General features: G+C 43.8%; 1 protein-coding gene across 1 annotated transcript in view; it reads left to right on the forward strand.

The window, feature by feature from the left end:
* CALB1 (calbindin 1) overlaps positions 1-22,262 on the forward strand; it is a 71,374-nt gene extending 49,112 nt beyond the window's left edge. The window contains exons 7-11 of the mRNA XM_069957391.1: positions 10,312-10,367; positions 14,031-14,070; positions 14,515-14,568; positions 20,754-20,825; positions 21,143-22,262. Of these exons, the coding sequence (XP_069813492.1) occupies positions 10,312-10,367; positions 14,031-14,070; positions 14,515-14,568; positions 20,754-20,825; positions 21,143-21,256 (336 nt within the window). The 3' untranslated portion in view covers positions 21,257-22,262. The remainder of the gene's footprint in view (positions 1-10,311; positions 10,368-14,030; positions 14,071-14,514; positions 14,569-20,753; positions 20,826-21,142) is intronic.
* Positions 22,263-22,524: the final 262 nt, after the last annotated feature.

Raw genomic sequence — 22,524 nt, forward strand, 5'->3', positions numbered from 1 at the left:
GGGCCGGCCTAGAGGGAGTTGGGCCTAGACCTTTAGGCCAACCTGTTCCAATGGCCGACGAGGGGGCAGGCCAACGGTGGCGTTGTGGGCGGGGCTAAGTGGTGCTGATGCCGTGAGGCCCCACCACTTAACACAATCTGCAGTTGATAAAAGATGACTTTTTACTTGAACAAGCACCATGACGTATGATAAAATTATTTATGAAAACCGCAAAATTTACCCTTTACACCTGTGTAGAGATGTCAGAATGCAAAAAGGAGGTGACAGTGTCACTTTGAGCTTTTTTATTAGGAATTTGATGGTTCAGTCCATACAATGTTCTTAAGAAGTGAGCAGGAACCCAGGTCTATACTATAATACTGTATATACAGTAGTCTGGTTACTGCTTCCCTTGATCCATGTCATGTCAGTATACCTCTTTGGCCAAGAGTTTACATCATTCATTGTAGAAGTCTGTGATGCAGAATAGAAGCCTGGCTCTATCTTCCCTGCCACAGGGTGAAGCTCGGCCACTATCAAGGTCATACAGGAATTTGATCAGTGATGACTTGGCAGCGGCTGGATATGCAGATATCTTCTGTGTCTGGCTGAACTGCCTTAAAGTTGGAGAAAAGAATCTGCTATGAAGAGTAACATACCCAGATAATCTGACAATGTGACATGTCGTCCCTCATCACATAGACAATAGATCGACAGAAAAGAAATATATGACCCATAGAGATGGTGATTTATGTGATTTGGTATTCTTCAGTCATCTGTAGTGTTGAGCTGACCTGTCAAACTGTTCAAGTTCGGCAACGTTCTCCAAACTCAAACGCTCTGCCTTTGATTCCCCGTAACTGCAGAAGTTGGATGCCGCCTTAAGGCCCTATTCCACGGGTCGTTTAGAGGAGCAATATCGTTCGTATTCGGCCGATATCGACCGCTACGAACGATATTTGTCCCGTGGAATAGAGTGCAACGATCAGCCGACATCGTTCATGTCGGCTGATCGTTGCAGTCGCTTGTTTTTCAACATGTTGAAAAACAAGCGACTGATATAGCAGCGATCTGCTGCCGTCGCTCCGTTGAATAGGAGCATCGGCAGCAGGCGCTGCTGTATCCTATGGGCTGCCCGGACGATCAGCGATCCCCCGGGCAGCCCCCCCAGCAGCTCCCCGCCGCCCCTCCCGCACTCACCCGCTCGCTGACGGCGCGTTGAATAGCGGCGGCAGCAGCGAGCGGGGAATGAGGAGCAAACGAGCGCTAATAGCGCTCGTTTGCTCCTTCAAACGACTCGTGGAATAGGGGCATTAGTGAGTCTATGGCTGTTTTTTTTTTAAATTACCAAAGAACAATGTAACTAGCTTAACACAACTAATATAACAAATGGTTTCTCTAAACCCAACACACATTGCCACTGAGGCCTACTGTAGACTTAGGGCCCTATTACACGGGACGATTATCGTGCAAAAATCGCTATATCATTCGAATTTAAACGATAATCGTTCTGTGTAATTGCAGGCAACGATTGAAAAATCGTTCGTATGTCGTTGATCGTTGATTTAGATCTGAACCTAAAATTATCGTTAATCGTTCGCTAATCGTTCGCTGTAATTCCACGTTCGTTCGCTCAAGTTCCGCATTTTTTCACTAATCGTTCAGTGTAATTGCACATTGTTCATTGTTTTGCTGGGATCAGAAGGAATAATTGGTTATAGTAACAATAGCAATAACGATCATATTAACGATTATCGTTCTGTGTGATATGGTGAATGATTTCAGGTTAACGATAAACAATCTCGTTTGTGATTGTTTATCGTTAGTCGTTAATCGTTAAAAATCGCTCTGTGTAATAGGACCCTTATCCAACTCCAACTCTATTCAACTCCATAACAGCCCACAGCTGGTCACTGGGGAACAACTGCAGGGAACCCCCACTGGTCCCTAGAATGGAGGCACAACTATACCCACATTGAGTGGAGCACTCACCTCAGGTATGGCTATGGGGTAACAAGCTGAGATGGGAATACCACTTTAGAAGTGCGCTAGCTACAGTACTTGGATGTGGTAGATAAAGCGACCTATCACTGGTTGCTACTTGATTCCTGAGGAGGCAGGTAGTCAAAGACCCTCAAGTGACTGCAATAGACCTGCAGAAGGATTTGGTGACAACAGACACTGATGTTTCCATTTGCCCTGTAAGACACATCACAGCACAAGAAGGTCGACTCCAAAATGTTCCACACCTTATAAATAGGACTCAGGGTCCTATTCCACGGGCCAACCAGGGCCTGATCAACAATGTAAACGAGGGCCGATCTGCTAGATCGGTACTTGTTTACTGGGCCTATTACACGGCCTGATAATCATTTAGTGAGGGCTGCAGGGACATCCAGTGATTGGCTGAGCGGTCTGTCAGCTAAGACAGGCCGCACCGAAGCTGCTGCTGCGCGCGGGACCGGGAGGAAGAGGAGCGCAGGAGAAGACCTGCAACATGTGTAGGTAATGTATGGTGCTGCTGAAATTGTCGGTCGCTGCCACACATCGCTATTCCACGCAGCAAAGCTTTACTTCCTCTGGTACTAGAAACCTGCACTGTGTAAAGAAGGAAAAAGTTGGGAAATCTTTGGTGGGTTTGAAGAAGGTATTGACCCCTTTACCCTTCTTAGTTCTAGATTGTATATTAGTAAGATTCCCCACATGACTGTGTTAAAGGGGTTGTCCAGCTAAAATCTTTTTCTTTCAAATCAACTGGTTTCAAAAAGCTATATAGATTTGTAATTTCAGTACTTCTATGTCAAAATCTCAAGTCTTCCCATACTTACCAGCTGCTGTATGTCCTGCAGGAAATGTTGTTTTCTTCTAACATCTGACACAGTGCTCTCTGCTGACATCTTTGCCGGAGACAGGAACTGTCCAGGGCAGCAGAGGTTTTCTATGGGGATTTGCTGCTGCTCTGGACAGTTCCTGACATGGACAGAGGTGGCAGCAGAGAGCACTGTGTCAGACTGGAGAGAATACACCACTTCCTGCAGGACAAGTACTGGAAGGCTCGAGATTTTTAAATAGAAGTAATCTACAAATCTATATAACTTTCCGAAACCTGTTGATGTGAAAGAAAAAGATTTTTGCTGGATAACCCCTTTAATGAACATATTACTAAAAAGCGTCTGGTGACATTCACACTAGAAATCAGATTGGTTGCCTAACATCAAGGTTTCCTGGTGCATTGCATTCTAGCATTAGCCACCACTGGGCCACACAGACACCGTCCATCAGTCATCCATGCACACACCAGGAAGGTACTAGGAATTATTGGGGTACGTAATTGCACTGCAGAAATTATGGGAAAAGAGGGTTAAAAAAGATTAACAAAAGGCTTAAAAGATGAACATTAACTGATTTATACTACAAGTCCCCTATGTACAGTATATAACAAGGAAAAAAGCAGGCTAATCGAGGCCATCATTTCATACATTACCCAGGAGCATTGTTCAAAGCGCTATCTACATTTCACTTCATTACCATGTAATTGAGAGGATTCCCTAGCCTTTGTGGTTGTTTCCTGCCCTCGGTGGTCTCCTCACACTACACACCAGATGCAGAGCCGTAAAATATATATAAACAGCCGAATTTAACGTTCATTATTCTGATTATATTGGGGTGAAGAATAAGTACACATGACTGTATATAGGTCACAGGGGTTCGCATGACTGCGCGATATGCATTTATCTACAGCTAAGTACAGATGTAGCAGAGCCAAAAGTATAATTTAAAGGGGTTATCCAGCGCTACAAAAACATGGTCACTTTCTTCCAGAGACAGCCCCACTCTTGTCTCCTACTTGGGCGGGGTTTTGCTACTCGGTTCCATTGAAGTGAATGGAGCTTAATTGCAAACCGCACCTGAACTGGAGACAAGAGTCGTGTTATCTCTGAAAGAAAGTGGCCATGTTTTTGTAGCACTGGACAACCCCTTTAATATTGTTATTTATATGCCAATGTGTTCAATATAAGGTTAGGTCACGGCCGGATTAAAGTTGTAGGAGGCCCTGGGCAACAATTTTGTTGCCCCCCCCCCCCCCCCATTTTCTTCCCCCACAAATAAACCATACAGCAATCTATGTAGGTGGCTGATTACTGTAGGGGACTTAGCACCTACCCCTCCTCACTCCTGGCTGTATGGCTCAGCATCCTCCTCTGTTCTGCATATGATGGTCCCTAGAGGCTGCAGTCCAGAGGAAGATGCCAGGCCCTAGAGACAGGACGGGGAGGGGTGAGCATTGCGGTGGGTTCCCACTTAATTCAATGCGAGAACACAGCACTTTCTGTGCTCTCTTGCCCACTGTGTTATCCCCCACAGCAGCATATACAGTTGTGAATCGCAGGCAGAACCTGGTCTTGCAAGTCTAAGTCCCATCTTCAGTTCCCAACCATATAAACTACCTGAAGCAGTAAAGAGCACCCAGAAAGTACTTAAAGGTTGTGTAGAATCTATAGCACACAAGCTATATATCATACACTGCACACAGGCTATATATCATACACTGCACACAGGCTATATACCATACACTGCACACAGGCTGTATATTGTACACTGCACACAGGCTATATATAATAGGCTGCACACAGGCTATATACCATACACTGCACAAAGGCTATATATCATACACTGCACACAGGCTAAATACCATACACTGCACACAGGCTATATACCATACACTGCACACAGGCTATATATCATACACTTCACACAGGCTATATATCATACACTGCACACAGGCTACATGTGATATGCTGCACACAGGCCCTATACATGCCCCTATAGTATATATCCCTGCTCTGATGTGCCAATTCAAAAGAAAGCCTCATACTCACCTGATCTGGGCAGATGACAGGTCTTCTCTCCTCTGGCTCTTCTCTGTTCCTTCAGCCTGAAAGCCACTGTGACAGATCCTCCAGCATGCTTCAAGATGTCGCATCCCTGCTGGAGAGATCAGGTTTCCTTGCTGAGGTCCCACACTGTCCTCTCCTCAGTGAGGGGGAGGGGCGAGGGGGGAGTGAGGACCTCAGAAGGAGACATCTACCCGGAAGCTTGACAGGAAGAATCCATTCAAAGACCCACCAGGGGGAGACTGAGCCTGCCAGGAGGGAGATTCTTACACAGAATTAACCCTACAACTCCCTCCCTTCCTGGACAGCATGCAGTGTGGCCAGTGCTGTGTCCAGGTAGGGTTTCCACATGCTTTTTGAGCATGAGACTGGCTCCCAGACACCACTTCCAGGTTTGGGCTGGTGGAGGCCCCTAGTGGTGGAGGCCCCTGGGCACGTGCCCCTGGTGCCCTCCCTTTAATCCGGCCCTGGGTTAGGTTCACACTACGTATATGTCCGGCCGCATATTTTTCGCGGCCGGACATATATGTATGAAACTCCGGCCGGGACTTTACGCAAGTTGCGGCCGGATACGTACGGACCGCGAACTTACGCCCGTAGCGTACTTACGCTTCCCGAGCGCTCTTCGTAGCGATCTAACAGCGGTCTTTTACTTGGAAATCTTCGCCTAGCCCCAGACACCCCACAGAACCTTTTGGATCGGCACAAAAAGCTGGCAAAATGAAGAAATCACCACTACGTACGGGACCGCATGTTACGCTACGGGCGTAAGTTACGGCATTTCCGTCCGGAAACAATGGTCTGGTTCATTTTTTACGGCGCCGCATACGATCCGGGCATAAGTTCGTACGTAGTGCGAACTGTGCGCCCGTAGATCGTATACTTTCCATTGTACGCAAACTACGTACGTTTCCGGCCGCTTATTCACGGAACGCGCTACGGCCGGAAACTTACGTAGTGTGAACGTAGCCTAAGACTGTAATGAGTAGGGGGCACTAGGCTGAACCCTCCGCACTGTCCCTAAGGGCCAGTTCAGAACTTGTCCTAACTGGTGGTCACCAACTGGGCAATGGCTAAGTGCATGAGACTTACGTTATATAAGGACAGCAGGGTCAAACCAAGAGGGTGTCCAAAATGGCAGGAAAAGGCAGAGGTCAGAAGTCCAGGATCACAGGGTGGCAATATAGGAACACTAATGAGGTAAGGAGAACAATCATGGGCATCCATGGCAAGTAGACATCTGTTCAAATAGACAAAGAATGGGGTGAGGGCATCTAGCCTGATCTGCCCTGAATACCTGCTTTCTGATTGGGTGGTGGTCCACCTTTCCTTATAAATTATGGGGGAGATTTATCAAACTGGTGTAAAGTAGAATTGTCTTAGTTGCCCCTAGCAACCAATCAGGTTCCACATTTCATTTGTCAAAGAGTCTGTGAGGAATGAAAGGTGGAATCCGATTGGTTGCTAGGGGCAACTGAGCCAGTTCTACTTTACACCAGTTAAATCTCAACTGTTGACCTTTGGGTTACTAACTATACCCTGTTTTGACCACTTGTATATGGGGGTATACTTACCGCGGGCACGGAGAGAGGCAAGTTAGTACTTGTAATCAATTTCCACCCTGCCCCTGCCTGCTTTTTTAATCCGATGGACTTCTCCTATAAGTTTCCTAACCTTTAAGTTTTCTTAAGGTATAGATCATTAAATCAACTGGTGCCAGAAAGTGCCAGAGATTTGTAATTTACTTCTATAAAAAAAAAAAAACAACTCAAGTCTTTCCGTACTTATCAGCTGCTGTATGTCCTGCAGGAAGTTGTGTATTCTTTCCAACCTGACACAGTGTTCTCTTAACTGTCCAGAGCTGTAGCAAATCCCAATAGAAAACCTTTACTGCTCGCCAGACTGGAAATAATACACCACTTCATGCAGGACATACATCAACTGATAAGTAGGGATGAGTGAACCAGCCGGGGTTTGGGTTCGTATGAACCTGAACTATCGGCTTCTAATTCCCGCTGTCTGCCCGCTCCGTGGAGAGGGTGGATACAACTTTGAGGACCACCTGGAAAACTGGGATACAGCCATAGCCATAGGCTGTATCCCAGTTTTCTAGGCGATCCTCAGGCTGTATCCACCCTCTCCACGGAGCGGGCAGACAGCGGGAATCAGAAACCGATAGTTCAGGTTCATATGAACCCGAACCTTGGCCGGTTTGCTCATCCCTACTGATAAGTACTGGAAGAGTTGAGATTTTTTTTTTTACAAGAAGTAAATTACAAATCTCTGGCACTTTCTGGTACCAGTTAATTTAAAAGCTTTTTTTATTTTTTTTGCTGAACTTCTCCCTTAGGCCAGGTTCACACAGCGTACAACACTGGACGTTATGTGACCCTGACGCATCACAGAATGGCCAGTGTCGTTAAAGATCATCCCGGCCGGTACTGCAGTACCGTCCAGATGAACCTTATTTATGTCAAATTGGGATGCGGGCGCACCCATGTGTTCCCACATCCCAATTCACCATTGCACACAATGGAGCGTGTGGCCGGAGCTGCACTTTCCATTGTGTGAACTGACAGGTCTGTGCAGCCTAAAATGACAGTTTTTTTTGCGGCTGCTACGAATCCAGGCCGGAGTGTATAGTATGTGTATACATTCCGTCTGGGATTCCATTGATTTCAGCTCAATGCATATTTTGAATTAATCACGGCCAGTGTTGCAAATTGCAAGAACGTCCGTGATTAATTCAAAATATACGTTGTGTGAACGTGGCCTTAATGAGTAATTTGGAAAGAGGTTGAGCCCAGAATCTGCCGACTTATGTGCATTCAGCACCACTTACAGCATAATACCCATTCACTTTTATGGACTCATTATTTTCTTATTGCAATAAATTTCATTAGGAATGTTCTGACTTATTTCCATGTGAAGGGAAATCCAGTTCCAGTACAAAGGTGTGGAGTCTGGCAGGGTAAGCTCATCCTGGTCCTGTGCGCTGCGCTCAGTCCCTCTCCAGCTGTTGTAATAATGAGGCGCTTTATCAGCTACTTAGCAGCCAGACGTGCTCCTTGCATAAACATGAGCAGCCTGTGGCTGAAGAACACAATGGGGCTCTTCAGCATGGTGGCTCCCATCTCTTTCATTTATTGATATTATGAAGTTTTTTTTTATTTTAAGTGCTATTCAGAGGTGGCTCATCCTCTCTGGTGGCAAGTGATGTGCCTTCAAAAGACCCGGGCTTCAAAGACAGGAATCTAGCCAAGTGCCGCGTCTCCTTCTCCACAATCCATCTATTCACATTGAAATCATGATCTGATGATGAGCTGAATGTGTTCAGGTGTCAGTGAATACCAACAAAAAGAACACAAAGAGAACAAGTTCAGCGGAATATTGTAACTTTGTTGTCCTTCTTCTTCTTCTGGAAGTTTCTTTTCTACAAAGAAGAGATGTGTTAATTGTGAAAATCACTGCCAGCCGTAGTGGTCTGCAACCTACCTGGATGCAAAGGGTACTTCGGCCATATATGTGGAGGCAAAGGGTACTTCGGCCATATATGTGGAGGCAAAGGGTACTTCGGCCACATATGTGGCAGCAAAGGGTACTTCGGCCATATATGTGGATGCAAAAGGTACTTTACCCACCCTTCCTGAGCTGGTGTCTCAGACGTGCTTTATGTCCACTACAAATGTTAAGCATACCTGTAATTTCAGGTGACTTTTCAGGATAAGCTGTCACTTATGTATATGAGGAATAGCATTAATTTGGCCATTATAACATTTTTAACTTTTATGTTGCATTTTTCACCAGTTTTCCCCTTTTCAAACTCTCCTTCGAATTTTTTGTTATTTCTAAGTTAGTGGGTGGAGCCCAGCCTCTATGGTGTCTTGCATGTATGGGAACACACAGAAAAGAAGATCCTATAGGTCCCCAATATCTCTTTCGTACTCCCTAATAATAAGCAGCAGCATAGAGGACATTATAGAGCAGCAATAAACAGTCTAAGCTGTGAATCCACCACATGGTGGGTGAGTTCTAATACTATTCTAATTACTAAAAAATGTAGTCTTTTTGCAATCATTTTGTTTGCTGCTGGTTCTTCCCAGCCTCTCCCCACATCTTTCTCTTAACCCCTCCCTTGTCTATAGACCTTCATAGGCAAAATGTAACTGATCCGTCAGTGAGCTGATTGGCTCATTTTTCAAGACAGATTTGAGCTGCCTTTCAGAGCAGATTCTGTGTTAGAAAATGGGGTGAATGGAGCCTAATAAGTGCAAAAAGAGGCATTTTTCTTTGATAAGATACATTATAAAGTTTCTTATATTGACTTGTACTATCAATTCATTTAAAAAGCGACTCTTTAGATACAGTTATTATCATTTGTATAGTAATGACATTGGATTATGCACTTAGCTGTTATTTCTAATACTCACTATAAACTCCTGTAGTCTTTTTGCAATAATTTTGTCTGCTACTGGTTTTTCCCAGCCTCTCCCCACATCTTTCTCTTCACTCCTCTCTTGTCTATAGACCTTCATAGGCAAAATGTAATCTGATCCTTTAGTAAGCTTTCTCAAGACAGATTTAAGCTTCCATTCCGAGCAAATGATGTGTTTAGAATGGAGTTTAGAAAGAAGCATTTTTCTCTGATAAGATACATTATAAAGTTTCTTATATTCACTTGTACTACCGATTCATGTAAAAAGCGATTCTTTAGATAGAGTTGGTACCAATTGTATAGCACTGAGATTGGCTTACGGCCCTATTCCACTGGACGATTATCGTTTGCATAATCGTTAACGATTAACGATCTCAAACGACCGGTATTGCGAAAGACCTGAAAACGTTCACTCATTTCCATGGAACGATAATCGTTACTTATGATCGTAATTGCGATCGTTTTTTCTTCGCTATTTATTCGCTATTGCGGTCGTATCTATTGCAAACGACCGAACGATGTCTTATTCGATGCGGACGTTTTGCGAACGAGCAACGATAAAAATAGGTCCAGGTCTTATAAAGCGATCAACGATTTCTCGTTTGGTCGTTAATCATTAACTGCATTTCAACCAAACGATTATCGTTTAGATTCAAACGATTTAACGATAATCTGAACGATTATCGTCCGGTGGAATAGGGCCCTTAAGCTCTGAGCTGTAATTCGATTAGAGCAATGTATGGTGGTATTCATGTAAGCATTGTACGGCACTGTGGTATATATTACTCTGTGTGGTGGCAGCACTTTACTGTATAGGTAGTTGTAGTTGTATATGGGTCACATAGCTGCACATAGAATTTGCTAATGATTAGGTATTAGGCTTATTAGGTATTACTTTTTTTATATATTTATTTGAATGGATTAAATTTTGTAAATTTCAACATTCAAAAACTATTCAGATTAAAACAAAAGTATTTATTCAAGTTTTCCTTTTATTTGCAGCTCAGAATGTTTGATTCCAACAATGACGGGAAGCTGGGGCTTACAGAGCTGGCGAGGTAAGTGCTCATGTCAGTAACTATCTCTACATAAGTGGATGTAATACTGTATGCAGTAATGGTCCCATACTACTTGCTAGCTTATAATCTATGTAACTCAATGCAGTGGCTATAGGCTAAGCACGTAGTGGTAGGTACTTCTATGTAGTTTTTAGGCTATATGATGCGTTGTACAGTATTTCACATAAATTCCTGGTGTCAGTCCAGTACTTCACATTGGATGGTAGATAGAGCGAGGTCACGGAGGGGGTTAAGGACTGGCCGCAGGGTGAAGCTAAGGTAAGAACTGTGTTTAGCATTAGCTGCGGTTATGGTCGGAAAAATCTGCTGCTATTTTAGCAATTACATGTCCAATATTATTAGCAAAAAGCACTTCTTGTTAGGCACTCTGCCATGAACCTCAATTTATAATGTTTTCTCTGTTGCACTGAATGAGCAGCTTACAGCGAAGCACAGGCGGAACCTATTAACTGGAGCAGATACTTCATGTTATAACCCGCAGACTCATTTACCAGTGATGTACAGCTCTGAAGGTCCACAAACAAAGAGGAATAGTTAAAGGAGAAGTCCGGTGAAAAGTTTTATTAAAGTATTGTATTGCTCCCCCCAAAAGTTATACAAATCACCAATATACACTTATTACGGGAAATGCTTATAAAGTGCTTTTTTCCCTGTACTTACTACTGCATCAAGGCTTCACTTCCTGGATAAAATGGTGATGTCACTTCCTGGATAAAATGGTGATGTCACTTCCTGGATAACATGGTGATGTCACTTCCTGGATAACATGATGATGTCACGACCGACTCCCAGAGCTGTGCGGGCTGTGGCTGCTGGAGAGGATGATGGCAGGGGGACACTGAGGGACACAGAGCACTGGGGGGACACTGAGCATCCCTCTGCCATCATCCTCTCCAGCAGCCACAGCCCACACAGCTCTGGGAGTCAGGTCAATATTTTATGCAGGAAGTGACATCACCATGTTATCCAGTAAGTGACATCACCATGTTATCCAGGAAGTGACATCACCATGTTATCCAGGAAGTGAAGCCTTGATGCAGCAGTAAGTGCAGGTGTATATTGGTGATTTGTATAACTTTTGGGGGGCAATAAAATACTTCAATAAAGATTTTTGCCAGACTTCTCCTTTAAGATTTAAGACTATAAGGACATGATGAGGTAGAATCAATGGGAATGATCACTATTTGTAGGGGGTGCTCATTGGAAAGAGTCTTTAATTCAGTACAATCCAACAGCATAGCGATAGATCAATAGCAAGATGTCCATGCAAAATGCATCATAATTGTAATAATGTGAAACATTAATGTTCCTGCATGATTCTAGCATGTATCCATTTTATTCTAGCCAGTACAGGGACACACAACCTCTTGGTGCACTTTGCACAGTGATATTAGTTAGGAATTGTGAAGAGTGTATGGCGATGATCGCTCAGTGTGAATCTATCCACCGTTATATACTCTTCACACTCCCAGCCTGATATTACCTGACAAAGGTCCTAAGTGTGAACCTGTAATGGCTGGAATAAAATGGATACATGCCTGTAGTTAGATAGAAGATGTGAACATTAAATGATTAATAATCTATCTTAAAAATTCTTCATCAATATAACACCCAGCGCCCTCACGGATCAGCTGTGGTGCCACAATGCACAGTGAAACAGAGCAGGAAGCAGACAGCTCCATACATTTTGAGGTGGCCAAGATGAGTTACTGCAGTTAAGATCTCATTAAATGAGAGCTGACCTGTGCAGTAACCCAGCTTGGCCACTACATGAGTATGGAGCTGTCTGCTTCCTGCTCAGTTTCATCGTATGTGGCGGCACTGCTGTACTGGCAAACAGCTGATGAGTGGGGGCGTTGTCTGTTGGCATCCCGTAAACCTGATACTGATAACCTATCCTAAAGTTTGGTCATAAATTTTGCCCAAAACACTTAATGGAGAAGTCCCACCAACTTGGAAATTTGCAGGCAGACAGGGTGGGGGTGAAAATAACTTATAAGTATCCCAGCCAGGTCCCATTTGCCACAGCTGGAGTCTGAGCTGGGGGCTGAGCGATTGCCTGCTCAGCCAATCAATGACTGGGGCGGGACACTGCCCCAGTCACTGACTGGCTGAGCAGGCAATAGCTCAGCCACACTGTGACATTGCTGGTGCAGGAACCGAGTATGTGACCTACCCAGTTTCCTGCATAAGATTATGTCTGGTAGTGGCAAACAGGACCCCATTGGTGGTGCTACAGGCACAGGGGATGGGTGAGTTAACTTGTTAGTTATTTTCACACTTACTCCCGCCTGCCTGCAGATTTCCAAGTTGGTGGGACTTCTTTAAAAAGATAACATATTTTACTATTGGTCTCATAGTACATTGTGGATTACTTTTGGACAGGGTCAGTTTAAGGGGGAAGGGGAAGCTATACCTACCTGATTACTCTCCGCCACATCCAGCATCACTGCTCCAGACTTGCCAACCAGATTTCTTTTTTTTTTTAGAAGCCAGCGGGAATTAGGAAAACTTAAAGGGGTTGCCCTAGAGTCACCTATTTTCCCCAGAGGGCCGGTAATGAAAGCCATAGACATGATATAGCTGTCCTCTTTTATTCCTCCTGGAAATATTTAAAATAAATAAATATTTTAATGATAATTCCCTCTTTCCCCACATTGTCAGATTGTACTACTGGAAGCAGCTCAGGATTTATGCCTCAATAGATTTCAAGCCCAGCAACGCGTTACTGTCATATGCGATAACTACTCTAATAGGAGCCTTTGGATATAGAGCAGAGCACGTGGAAGGGCACATAGTGTCTGACTATAATTATGCGGAATGAACTGGAAATTACAATTATATGGTGGATTCTAAAGTAACATAATTCAGGATAATATCTGATTCCCATGCTCTGGCCTATGTCAAAACTTATATAACGTAACTTGTTATAGTTGAGGGGGTTTTTGAGGTCGGTAGGTGACTGGGTGACCAGAAGCCTCGTCTTATAACTTCTACATCTACATGTTACAATAGGAAGAGCAGCTCTGGAGCAGAGCGGATCATGTGGAGGTGTGTTTCATGGTTCTTTGTACATTTCTGGGCCTAACTTGATGGAATAGTACATTTATTATTATCATTCACTCTTCCATAGAGCTTCCATTTTCCGCTTCTGTTTTCCATAGTAGAGAAGTTACCGCATTCACAACATTATTAGCAACTCCCCAATACACTGTTATTGCTGGAATGACTCCATTAGTAAGACAAGGAAGAATTGGTCTAAACATAGACTAGACACTCCGATCTTTATCATACAGCTTGGACCAATGTGATACATTTGGTTCACTTTGGTTCATTTTGCTGCTGTATGTCCTGCAGGAAGTGGTGTATTCTTTCCAGTCTGACACAGTGCTCTCTGCTGCCACCTCTGTCCATGTCAGGAATGTTCCAGAGCAGCAGTAAATCCCCATACAAAATCTCTCCAGCTGTTGTGGACTGGAAAATAAATACCATTTCCTGCAGGATATACAGTAGCTGATAAGTACTGGAAGACTGGAGATAAAGTAAATTATAAACTTCTGGCACCAGTTGAGTTGAAAGAATTTTTTTTAAAATTAGAGTTCTCCTTTAATATTAAACGCTTTCTGATTTTCTTCCTCTTAGATTGCTGCCAGTCCAAGAAAACTTTCTTCTAAAATTTCAGGTATGAGTTTAATTCCTTCACATTCTCATAAAAGTCACATCAGTTTTTACTTTCTTGCAAAAACAGCGCCCCTGTCCCCTGTCTCAGATTGCGTGTGGTACTACAAATCTGCTCTATTCACTTCAATGGAACTAAGCTGCAAAAAAAACCAAAAACAAACGTACACCCCCACTGAGGACAGGAGTGTTGCTGTTACTGGAAGAAAGCAGGCGTTTTTCTAAGCCCGGAGTACACGGGGCCCCAGCAAAATTACCCTGGCCAAGTTACCCCTGTCCTGTTATTTCTATCCAAAGCAATTACAATAAGAGCTAGCATATGTTCTTATAAGTTTTGGCTTGGTAATGTTGCTGTCAACTAAAATATATCAACAGTTACAGTATTAATATTATTATGATTATTATGATTATTATTATTATTATTATTATTATTATTATTATCCTATAGGGTGTTAAGATGTGTGGAAAAGAATTTAACAAAGCCTTTGAATTATATGACAAGGTAAGTTTCTGATTTTTTAATTCTGAAGGTACAGTGCAGAGCTTAAATTCAGGCAGCGTTACTTTATAGGAAATGAAAGTGTTAAAGGGGTATTCCACTCAAACATAACTTTTGATATGTTGCTGCCCAGGGTGAGACTAACAATTCCTTCCATACTTGCTATTATCTATTTAGTCTCCTTCCCCCAGTTCTGAGCTGCTGCTCTCTGCTTAAAACACAAATATTTGTGTGTGAGCCTTTCTCTCCGTCTCTGCCTCCCCGCCGCTCTGAGACAGTGATGTAAACAAGTCCCTGGCAGGCTTTATCTGCAACATTGTAGCTTCTCGTAATGCTGGGAGGAGTATTCTGAGGTCAAATTGCTAATGAACTCACTGTGATTAACCCTCCCAGCATTACTAAGGAGCTATCAAAAGTTACGTTTGAACAGACTATCCCTTTAAGAAGTCAAGCTATGGCCATAACATCTGGCGAGTTTGTCCTTAGCTTTTCAGGACAAGCTCTTATGTGTCCATGAGCAGCAGCACTATTTCTGGCCATTAGATTACATATTTTGGCCATCTTTATTTGTCCTTGTTGGAACCTACCCTCCACGATAGCTCCTATACACTGCACACACACAGAAGAAGGGATCCTGCTTCATTGTATTTCTATAATACACCCTCAGAAGCAGCAGCATTGAGGACATTATAAAGCAGCATTGAGCAATCTAAGCTGTGAATCCAGCACTGGGATGAGATACTATACAGCAAACTCCTGTAGTCTTTCTGCTTGCTTCTGCCTACCATTAGCCACTCACCCTTCCATAGACTTGAAAGGCAGCATATAATCTGATCCCTCAGTTTGAGGTTTCTAGCAGTTTTTCAGAATGAATGATGAGTTGGAGGGGATTTCCAATTTTCACTTGTGCTATTGACTTATAGGGCCCGTTCACTGTACGGAAATCAGGAGGAAATTCCGAGTGGAGCCCCAGGCCCGTGGACTCAGCTCGGAATCCCACCAGCTATCCCACCTATTGAAACAGATAGCCATCTGGATTCTAAGCGAAGTCCACGGGCCGGTGGTTCTGTTCGGAATTTCCGCACATTTTCCGTAGTGTGAATGGGCCCATAGAAAGTGATTATTGAAATGACTGTGCCTATTTAACCCCTTAACGACATCGGGCGTAAGTATACGCCCCCGCAGGGTGGGCTTTAAAGCAAACAGGCTATACTTACACCCGATGTTTCCCCGATCGCTGTGTGTCCACACACAGCGGTCGGGGAAGATGGCCTGCTATAATGTATAGCAGGCCATCTCTCCTCGTCGGCATGGGGGGTGATTAACCCCTCCCGTGCCGACGATTGCTGCTATATGCTGATCAATACAGATCAGCATATAGCAGCTAAAAACAGCTTTCTGGGTCATCGGTGACCCGCTGACCCGGAAAGCAATGGTGATTGGTGCTGTCCGAGATAGCACCAATCGCCTTTAGTCTCCTGTGCAAAGATGGCGCCGATGCCACCCCCACGATCGCCGTGATAGGCCGGCCAGTACCGGCCGGCCCATCATGGCGATCAAACTGTAAAAAAACTGTTTTGTCGGATTCTGCACCCCTCAGCTAGGTAGCTGAGGGGTGCAGAACAGGTGTGTGTGGTGCAGGTGTACCATACTCACCTGATCTGGGCGTCCGGAGCGAAGATCTGCGGTCCGCGCCGTCCTCGCGTCTTCTTCGCTTTACTTCCGGGTTCGGTCGTCCAGCGTCGGAAATCTTCGGAAACGCTCGGGTCCTCGGGTTCGGCGGGTCTCGGCAATCTCCGGCAGCGTCGCTTTACTGCACCCTAGCGGCTGATCAGTGAATATCATTCACTGATCAGTTGTTTTGGGTTAAAAAGATTTTTTTTTTTTTCCCAATTTTTTTTTTTGCGCCCTAACGCCGCTGAGTGCTGATCAGCAACTCCTCCTTTTTGGCGTAGGGGCGTTTTTCCCCCCTATATCCTACCGCCACTGTCTGCTGATAAGTACCGCACATAAGTGCGGCATTTATCAGCAGCTCCTTTCTTGGCATAGGGATATTTTTTCTTACTGCCAAAAAAAAAACGTAAAAAAACACTACACTACACCACACTACATGGAATAAAGTTTTACACTACACCACTACACATTTACATACCCCATATACCAATCCCCGTATAAAGATGGCCCCCAGGGTGTTTTCGGCGTCGGACGCATACGCTATTATTGCCTCCGACACCGAAACAACCAGTGAGGATGAATGGGGGGATCCTTCTTTCCTCCATTCATCCTCATCATCCTCATCATCCAGTGACGTGTCTGGGGGTAGCGTAGCGTACGCTGCCCCGCAGACACGTCTTTTCCGCCAGTACCGTCCCAATAAGAGATCACGGTATGGCGTGAAATTCTACAAACTCTGTGAGCGTACCTCAGGGTACACTTACAGATCCAGGGTACGTGCACACTGTGGAATGGCGAAGGATAACCCTTTGTGCATTCCGCAGCTGGCACCCGCCGGTGGACACACCGGAATCCTGCCCACAGATGCCCCCCCCCATTCTCCGAGTTAGTGGGGAGATCGTTTGGGAACTGGTCTTCCCACTGCTGCATAAAGGTTACCACCTGTACGGGGATAACTTTTATACCAGCACCCCCTCTTCCGGTCCCTCGCTGCCCAAGCTACTATAGCTTGCGGCACGATCCGAAAATATCAGAAGCAGTAATAAAGCCCTAATATTTAGCAGCCATGGAGCGGACCCAGCGCTTCTGGATATGAAGGACCCCGTATCGCACCAGGGCAACATTTTCCAGGTGCCGTCCCCCACACTGGAGAAAGGGAGACCCCAGAAGGAGTGCAGAGTGTGGCGTAACAGGGGGATCAGGAAGGACACCATTTTCCAGTGTGACACCTGTCCTGGTCCCCCAGGCCTATGCATACTGGATCACTTCAAGGCGTACCACACGTTATTGGGGTTCTACATTATCTAAATTCTGTCCCTTATTCCTATTTTAGGGGTCACGTTGATCCAGGGATTATTCTGATTGCCATTATGGAGTCGGGAAGGAATTTTTTCCCAGTGATGAGGCTACTGTCGTCTGCCTTACGAGGGTTTTTTGCCTTCCTCTGGATCAACACAGGTTGAATTTGATGGACACCTGTCATTTTCAACCTTATAAACTAATAATTGGCCTAATACCCCCAAATAAATTAATAATTGTCCCTTTTCCCCAGCTAAATAGGTATGGCCGCCATTCCCATTAGAGGATTCCATGATGCAATTACAAAGCCTCTGTGCTGCCAGGACAGTAGTAACCCCCCACAAGTGACCCCATTCTGGAAACTACACCCCATAAGGAATCTAACGGGGGGGGGGCAGTGGGGATATGGCCCCCTGGTGACGGCCACATTTGGGCCATGAAAATGAAAAAATTGTATTTTTTTCATGGCACATGTTCCACTTATGTGCCCGTCACCAGTGGGGTCCTTATGGGATGTAGTTTCCATAATGGGGTCACTTGTGGGGGGTTTCTACTGTCCTGGCAGCACAGGAGCTTTTTAATTGCGACATGGCCTCCATCCTCCATTCCAGCCTCTAAATGGCGCTCTGTCCCTTTTGTGGCTTGCCCTCTGGGCATATGGCACATTATATCCACATGTGGGGTATTTTCGTACTCAGGGGAAATTACCCTACACGTTTTGTGTTCACTTTCTTTTTTAACCCCTTGTGGAAAAGGAAAAAATCAAGGCTAGACCAACATTTAGTGTAAAAAATGTTTAATTTTTACACTAAATCATTGATCTTGTCTTGATTTTTTCATTTTCACAAGGGGTTAAAAGATAAAAAAAAACACTAAATGTGTAGAGCAATTTCCCCTGAGTACGGAAATACCCCACATGTGGACATAAAGCGCCATGCGGGTGCAGGGTAAGCCTCCTAAGGGAAGGAGCGCCATTTGGCTTTTTGAGGCTGGATTTGGCTGGAATGGATTTCGAGGGGCCATGTTGCATTTAAAAGGCCCCTGTGTTCCTAAGACAGTTGAACCCCCCCACCAAGTGACCCCATTATGGAAACTACACCCCTCAGGGAATGTAACAAGGGGTGTAGTGAGCATATGGACCCCACTGGTGACGGGCACAAATGTGGAACAATATGGCGTGAAAATGAAATATTTTTTACACTATAATGTTGGTTTAGCCTTAAATTTTTCATTTTCACAAGGGGTTAAAAGAGAAAAAAACACACAAAATGTGTAGAGCAATTCCCCCTGAGTCCGTAAATACCCCACATGTGGACATAAAGCGCCATGTGGGTGCAGGGCAAGCCTCCGAAGGGAAAGAGCGCCATTTGGATTTTGCAGGCTGGATGTGGCCAGAATGGATGATGAACGCCATGTCGCATTTACAGAGCCCTCGTGCTGCCAAAACACTGGAAACCCCCCACAAGTGACCCCATTCTGGAAATTACACCCCTCAAGGAATCTAACAAGGGGTGCAGTGAGGATATGGACCCCTTGATGACGGCCACATTTGTGCCGTGAAAGTGAAAAAATGAAATTTTTCCCTTTCACGTCACATTGTTCCACATTTGTGCCCGTCACCAGTGGGGTCCATATGCTTACTGAACCCCTTGTTAGATTCCTTGAGGGGTGTAGTTTCCAGAATGGGGTCACTTGTGGGGGGTTTCCAGTGTTTTAGCAGCACGAGGGCTCTGTAAATGTGACATGACCCTTGAAATCCATTCCAGTAAAATCTAGCTTGCAAAGGCCAATTTGCGCTCCTTCCCTTTGGAGGCTCGTCCTGCGCCTGCTTGCCACTTTTTGTCCACATGTGGGGTATTTCTGCGCTACATGTTTGTTGTTTTTTTTTTTCTTTTATCCCCTTGTAAAAATGAAAAATGAAGGCTAGAACAACATTTTAGTGTAAAAAATCGAATTTTTTCTTTTTTACACCACTTTGTTCTGAAAATCTGCGAAGCACCTGTGGGGTCCAAATGCTCACCGCACCCCTTGTTACATTCCTTGAGGGGTGTAGTTTTCTAAATGGTGTCCCTTTAGGGGTGCTTTTTAGGTTTTGGCACCCCAGAGCCTCTGCCAACCTGAAGTGGTACGGTCAAAAATGACCAAATATAACGGAGGCGTTGAAATTCACTAGGCGCTCCTATATATCTGAGGCTTGTGGTTGCGTCAAATAGCGCAATAGGGCCACATATGGGGTATTTCTATAAACTTCAGAAACGGGGCAATCAATATTGGGGTGCATTTGCATCTGGTAATAGGTTTATCATTATGAAAGATATTGGATTACAATAAAATCTCTGCACAGAAAATAAAAATTTTCAAATTTCTTACACACTTTGCTTTTATTTCTGTGACTCTCCTAAAGGGTTAAAAAACTTTCTGAATGTGCTTTTGCAGAGTTTTGGGGGTGCAGTTTCTGAAATGGGGTGCTTTGTGGGGCTTTCTAACATACAGGCCCCTCAAATACACTTTGAACCTGAACAGGTCCCTAAAAATATCTGATTTTGAAATTTTACTGAAAATTTGGAAAATTGCTGCTAATGTTTTAAGCTTCCTATTGTCTAAAAAAATGAAATATAGTTTAATAAAAGCTACCAACATAAAGTAGACATGTTGCTAATGCTATTCAATATATAATTTATGTGGCATAACCATTTTCTTTATAAGCAGAAAGGTTTCAAAGTTGGAAAATGAATTTTTTCACAAATTTTCAGGTTATTTTGGTGTTTTTCATAAAGATTCGTTATAAGTATCGACTCCATTTTACCAGAAATCTAAAGTACAATATGTCACGAGAAAACACTCTCAGAATCAGCCGGATAGGTAAAAGCATCCCGAAGTTATTAATGAATAAAGTGACACTGGTCATATTCATAAAATTTGTCTCTGTCATTAAGGCCATTTCAGGCTCTGTCCTTAAGGGGTTAAAGCCTGACTGTATTTCCACAGTCACTATTGTTTCCTTGTTTCTATTGCGGCCTCATGTTAGCTACAACTCACTGAGTAGCACCAACTACATAAAACAGTGAAACTAAATTAAACTTTACAATCCATTAGAAAAAAAAGTCTGTAAAAATTATTCATTGGCTCATTTGCACGAAGTCAATTGTGAAAGGCAGCGGCCCAGCACATTAAAAGCATGTCTCCCTCTTGACGTCTCTCCATTTATCACGCAGGATGGCAGTGGCTATATAGATGAAAATGAATTGGACGCCTTACTGAAAGATCTCTGCGAGAAGAATAAAAAGGTAAATCTCCCACTTTATTTTTGGAAGGGATAATTTGGTTTTAAATTAGATTTAAAAAAAAAAAATCTGGTTAATTCATAAAGACGGATGAAGGAAAGAAGAAGAAGAAGAAGAAGTAAGATTCTTTAGCCAAAGTCATGAAGTTACTGGTCGAGAAATGGGGATTATATACAAAACCTATAAAAGTAATTCAATGATATAAAGTAACACGTGATTTTATAGCGAGACAATGTTTTCCATTAATTGCTGTGTAAATTGGGGGAGGGTCACATGACTTCCTAGATTGGATTACAAGGTATTATCTTTTCTTTAAATAGGATCTAGACATTAACAGCATCCCAACCTACAAGAAAAGTATCATGGCCTTATCAGACGGAGGGAAGCTCTACAGAACGGAGCTGGCTCTAGTCCTGTGCGCCGATGAAAACTAGCCACTTGTCTTCAGCTAACTCGCCGGCCCTAGGAGAAATAAGCTCGAACATCAAACTTCTTTTATATCTGTAAATCTAATTGCGTATAGAGAATTAGCCAGAATGTGCTGCAAATTATTCTTTTTTTTTTTCCTTTTTGATTTGTTTCTATACTGTTTGTAATGTACAGTTTTTGTAACTACAAGGGAGAAACATAAGAATGTCTTTGTAAGAGACAGAATGTATGTTTGAGAAGAGGAGTAGCGGGGATGGGGGGGGAGGGCTATGTGCCGAATAGGTTTTTCTTCTATTATTCGCATGCGGAGAGCCCTAGAAATCCCTGTAATCACTGAGCGCTCTCTCTCACTCCCGTGGAACTACAGATCCCAGCAAGCCCTGCCTCCAGAGGCCTCAGGGAAGCTACCGCACAAATGATTGAACGCTAAACTGAGGAGGCGACGCACAATTTATGGCAGGGTTGATAAATAGTGCATGATCTTGGCACAAGTATGTACAGTATGTAACAGTAGATCTTTCTTTTCTTGTATGGCTTTGGTGCATAGCCCTCTAAATGATCTGATTATGTTTTCTTAAAGGATGTTAAAGGGGTATTCTGGTCAGATAAAATACATGTTAAATAATCTTCCCTCCTGAAGACTAACCATTTCCTCCTAACTTAACTTGTCATTATCATTTCAGTCTCCTTCCCCAGGTTCTGAGCTGCTGCTTTCTGCTGAAGACACAGAAAACTGTGTGTGAGCTGTTTACTCTGTCTCCACTTTGAACCCCCTCCACCTTCCTCCCTTCTGAGATGGCTCATGTAAACAGTGTACATGGCCAGCTGCCTCTGTACTCTTTAATGCAGGGAGGTCACCAGCAACTTGACCTCAGACTATCCCAGCATTACAGAGTGCAGAGACAACCAGCCAACGACACTGTCAGATCAGAGCTGTTTTTACACCCATACTTCCATACCACTCTTACTATAAAAGTGATGTCTACATTAAAGTGAATGTCCACCTTTCAATATCATTTTAATTTTTTATATTAATAGGTCCAAAACTCTGTGCTGTAAAATGTATCTTTATAGAGACCAGAGCCCATTTTTTTCAGCTACAAAAATATCAACTCCCTTTGTAGACATACTGTATGGTTAAAAGATAGAATTCCGTCTGCCTTTGGCCACCACTAGAGGGAGCAAAGAAGCTTACATTATACTCATATAGTTCATATATCATTTTATCATTGTTTTTGCAGAGGATTTGGACCACTATAATAGTATGCTAAGA

Source organism: Dendropsophus ebraccatus, chromosome 2 (assembly GCF_027789765.1).
Source record: "Dendropsophus ebraccatus isolate aDenEbr1 chromosome 2, aDenEbr1.pat, whole genome shotgun sequence".
NCBI lineage: Eukaryota > Metazoa > Chordata > Amphibia > Anura > Hylidae > Dendropsophus > Dendropsophus ebraccatus.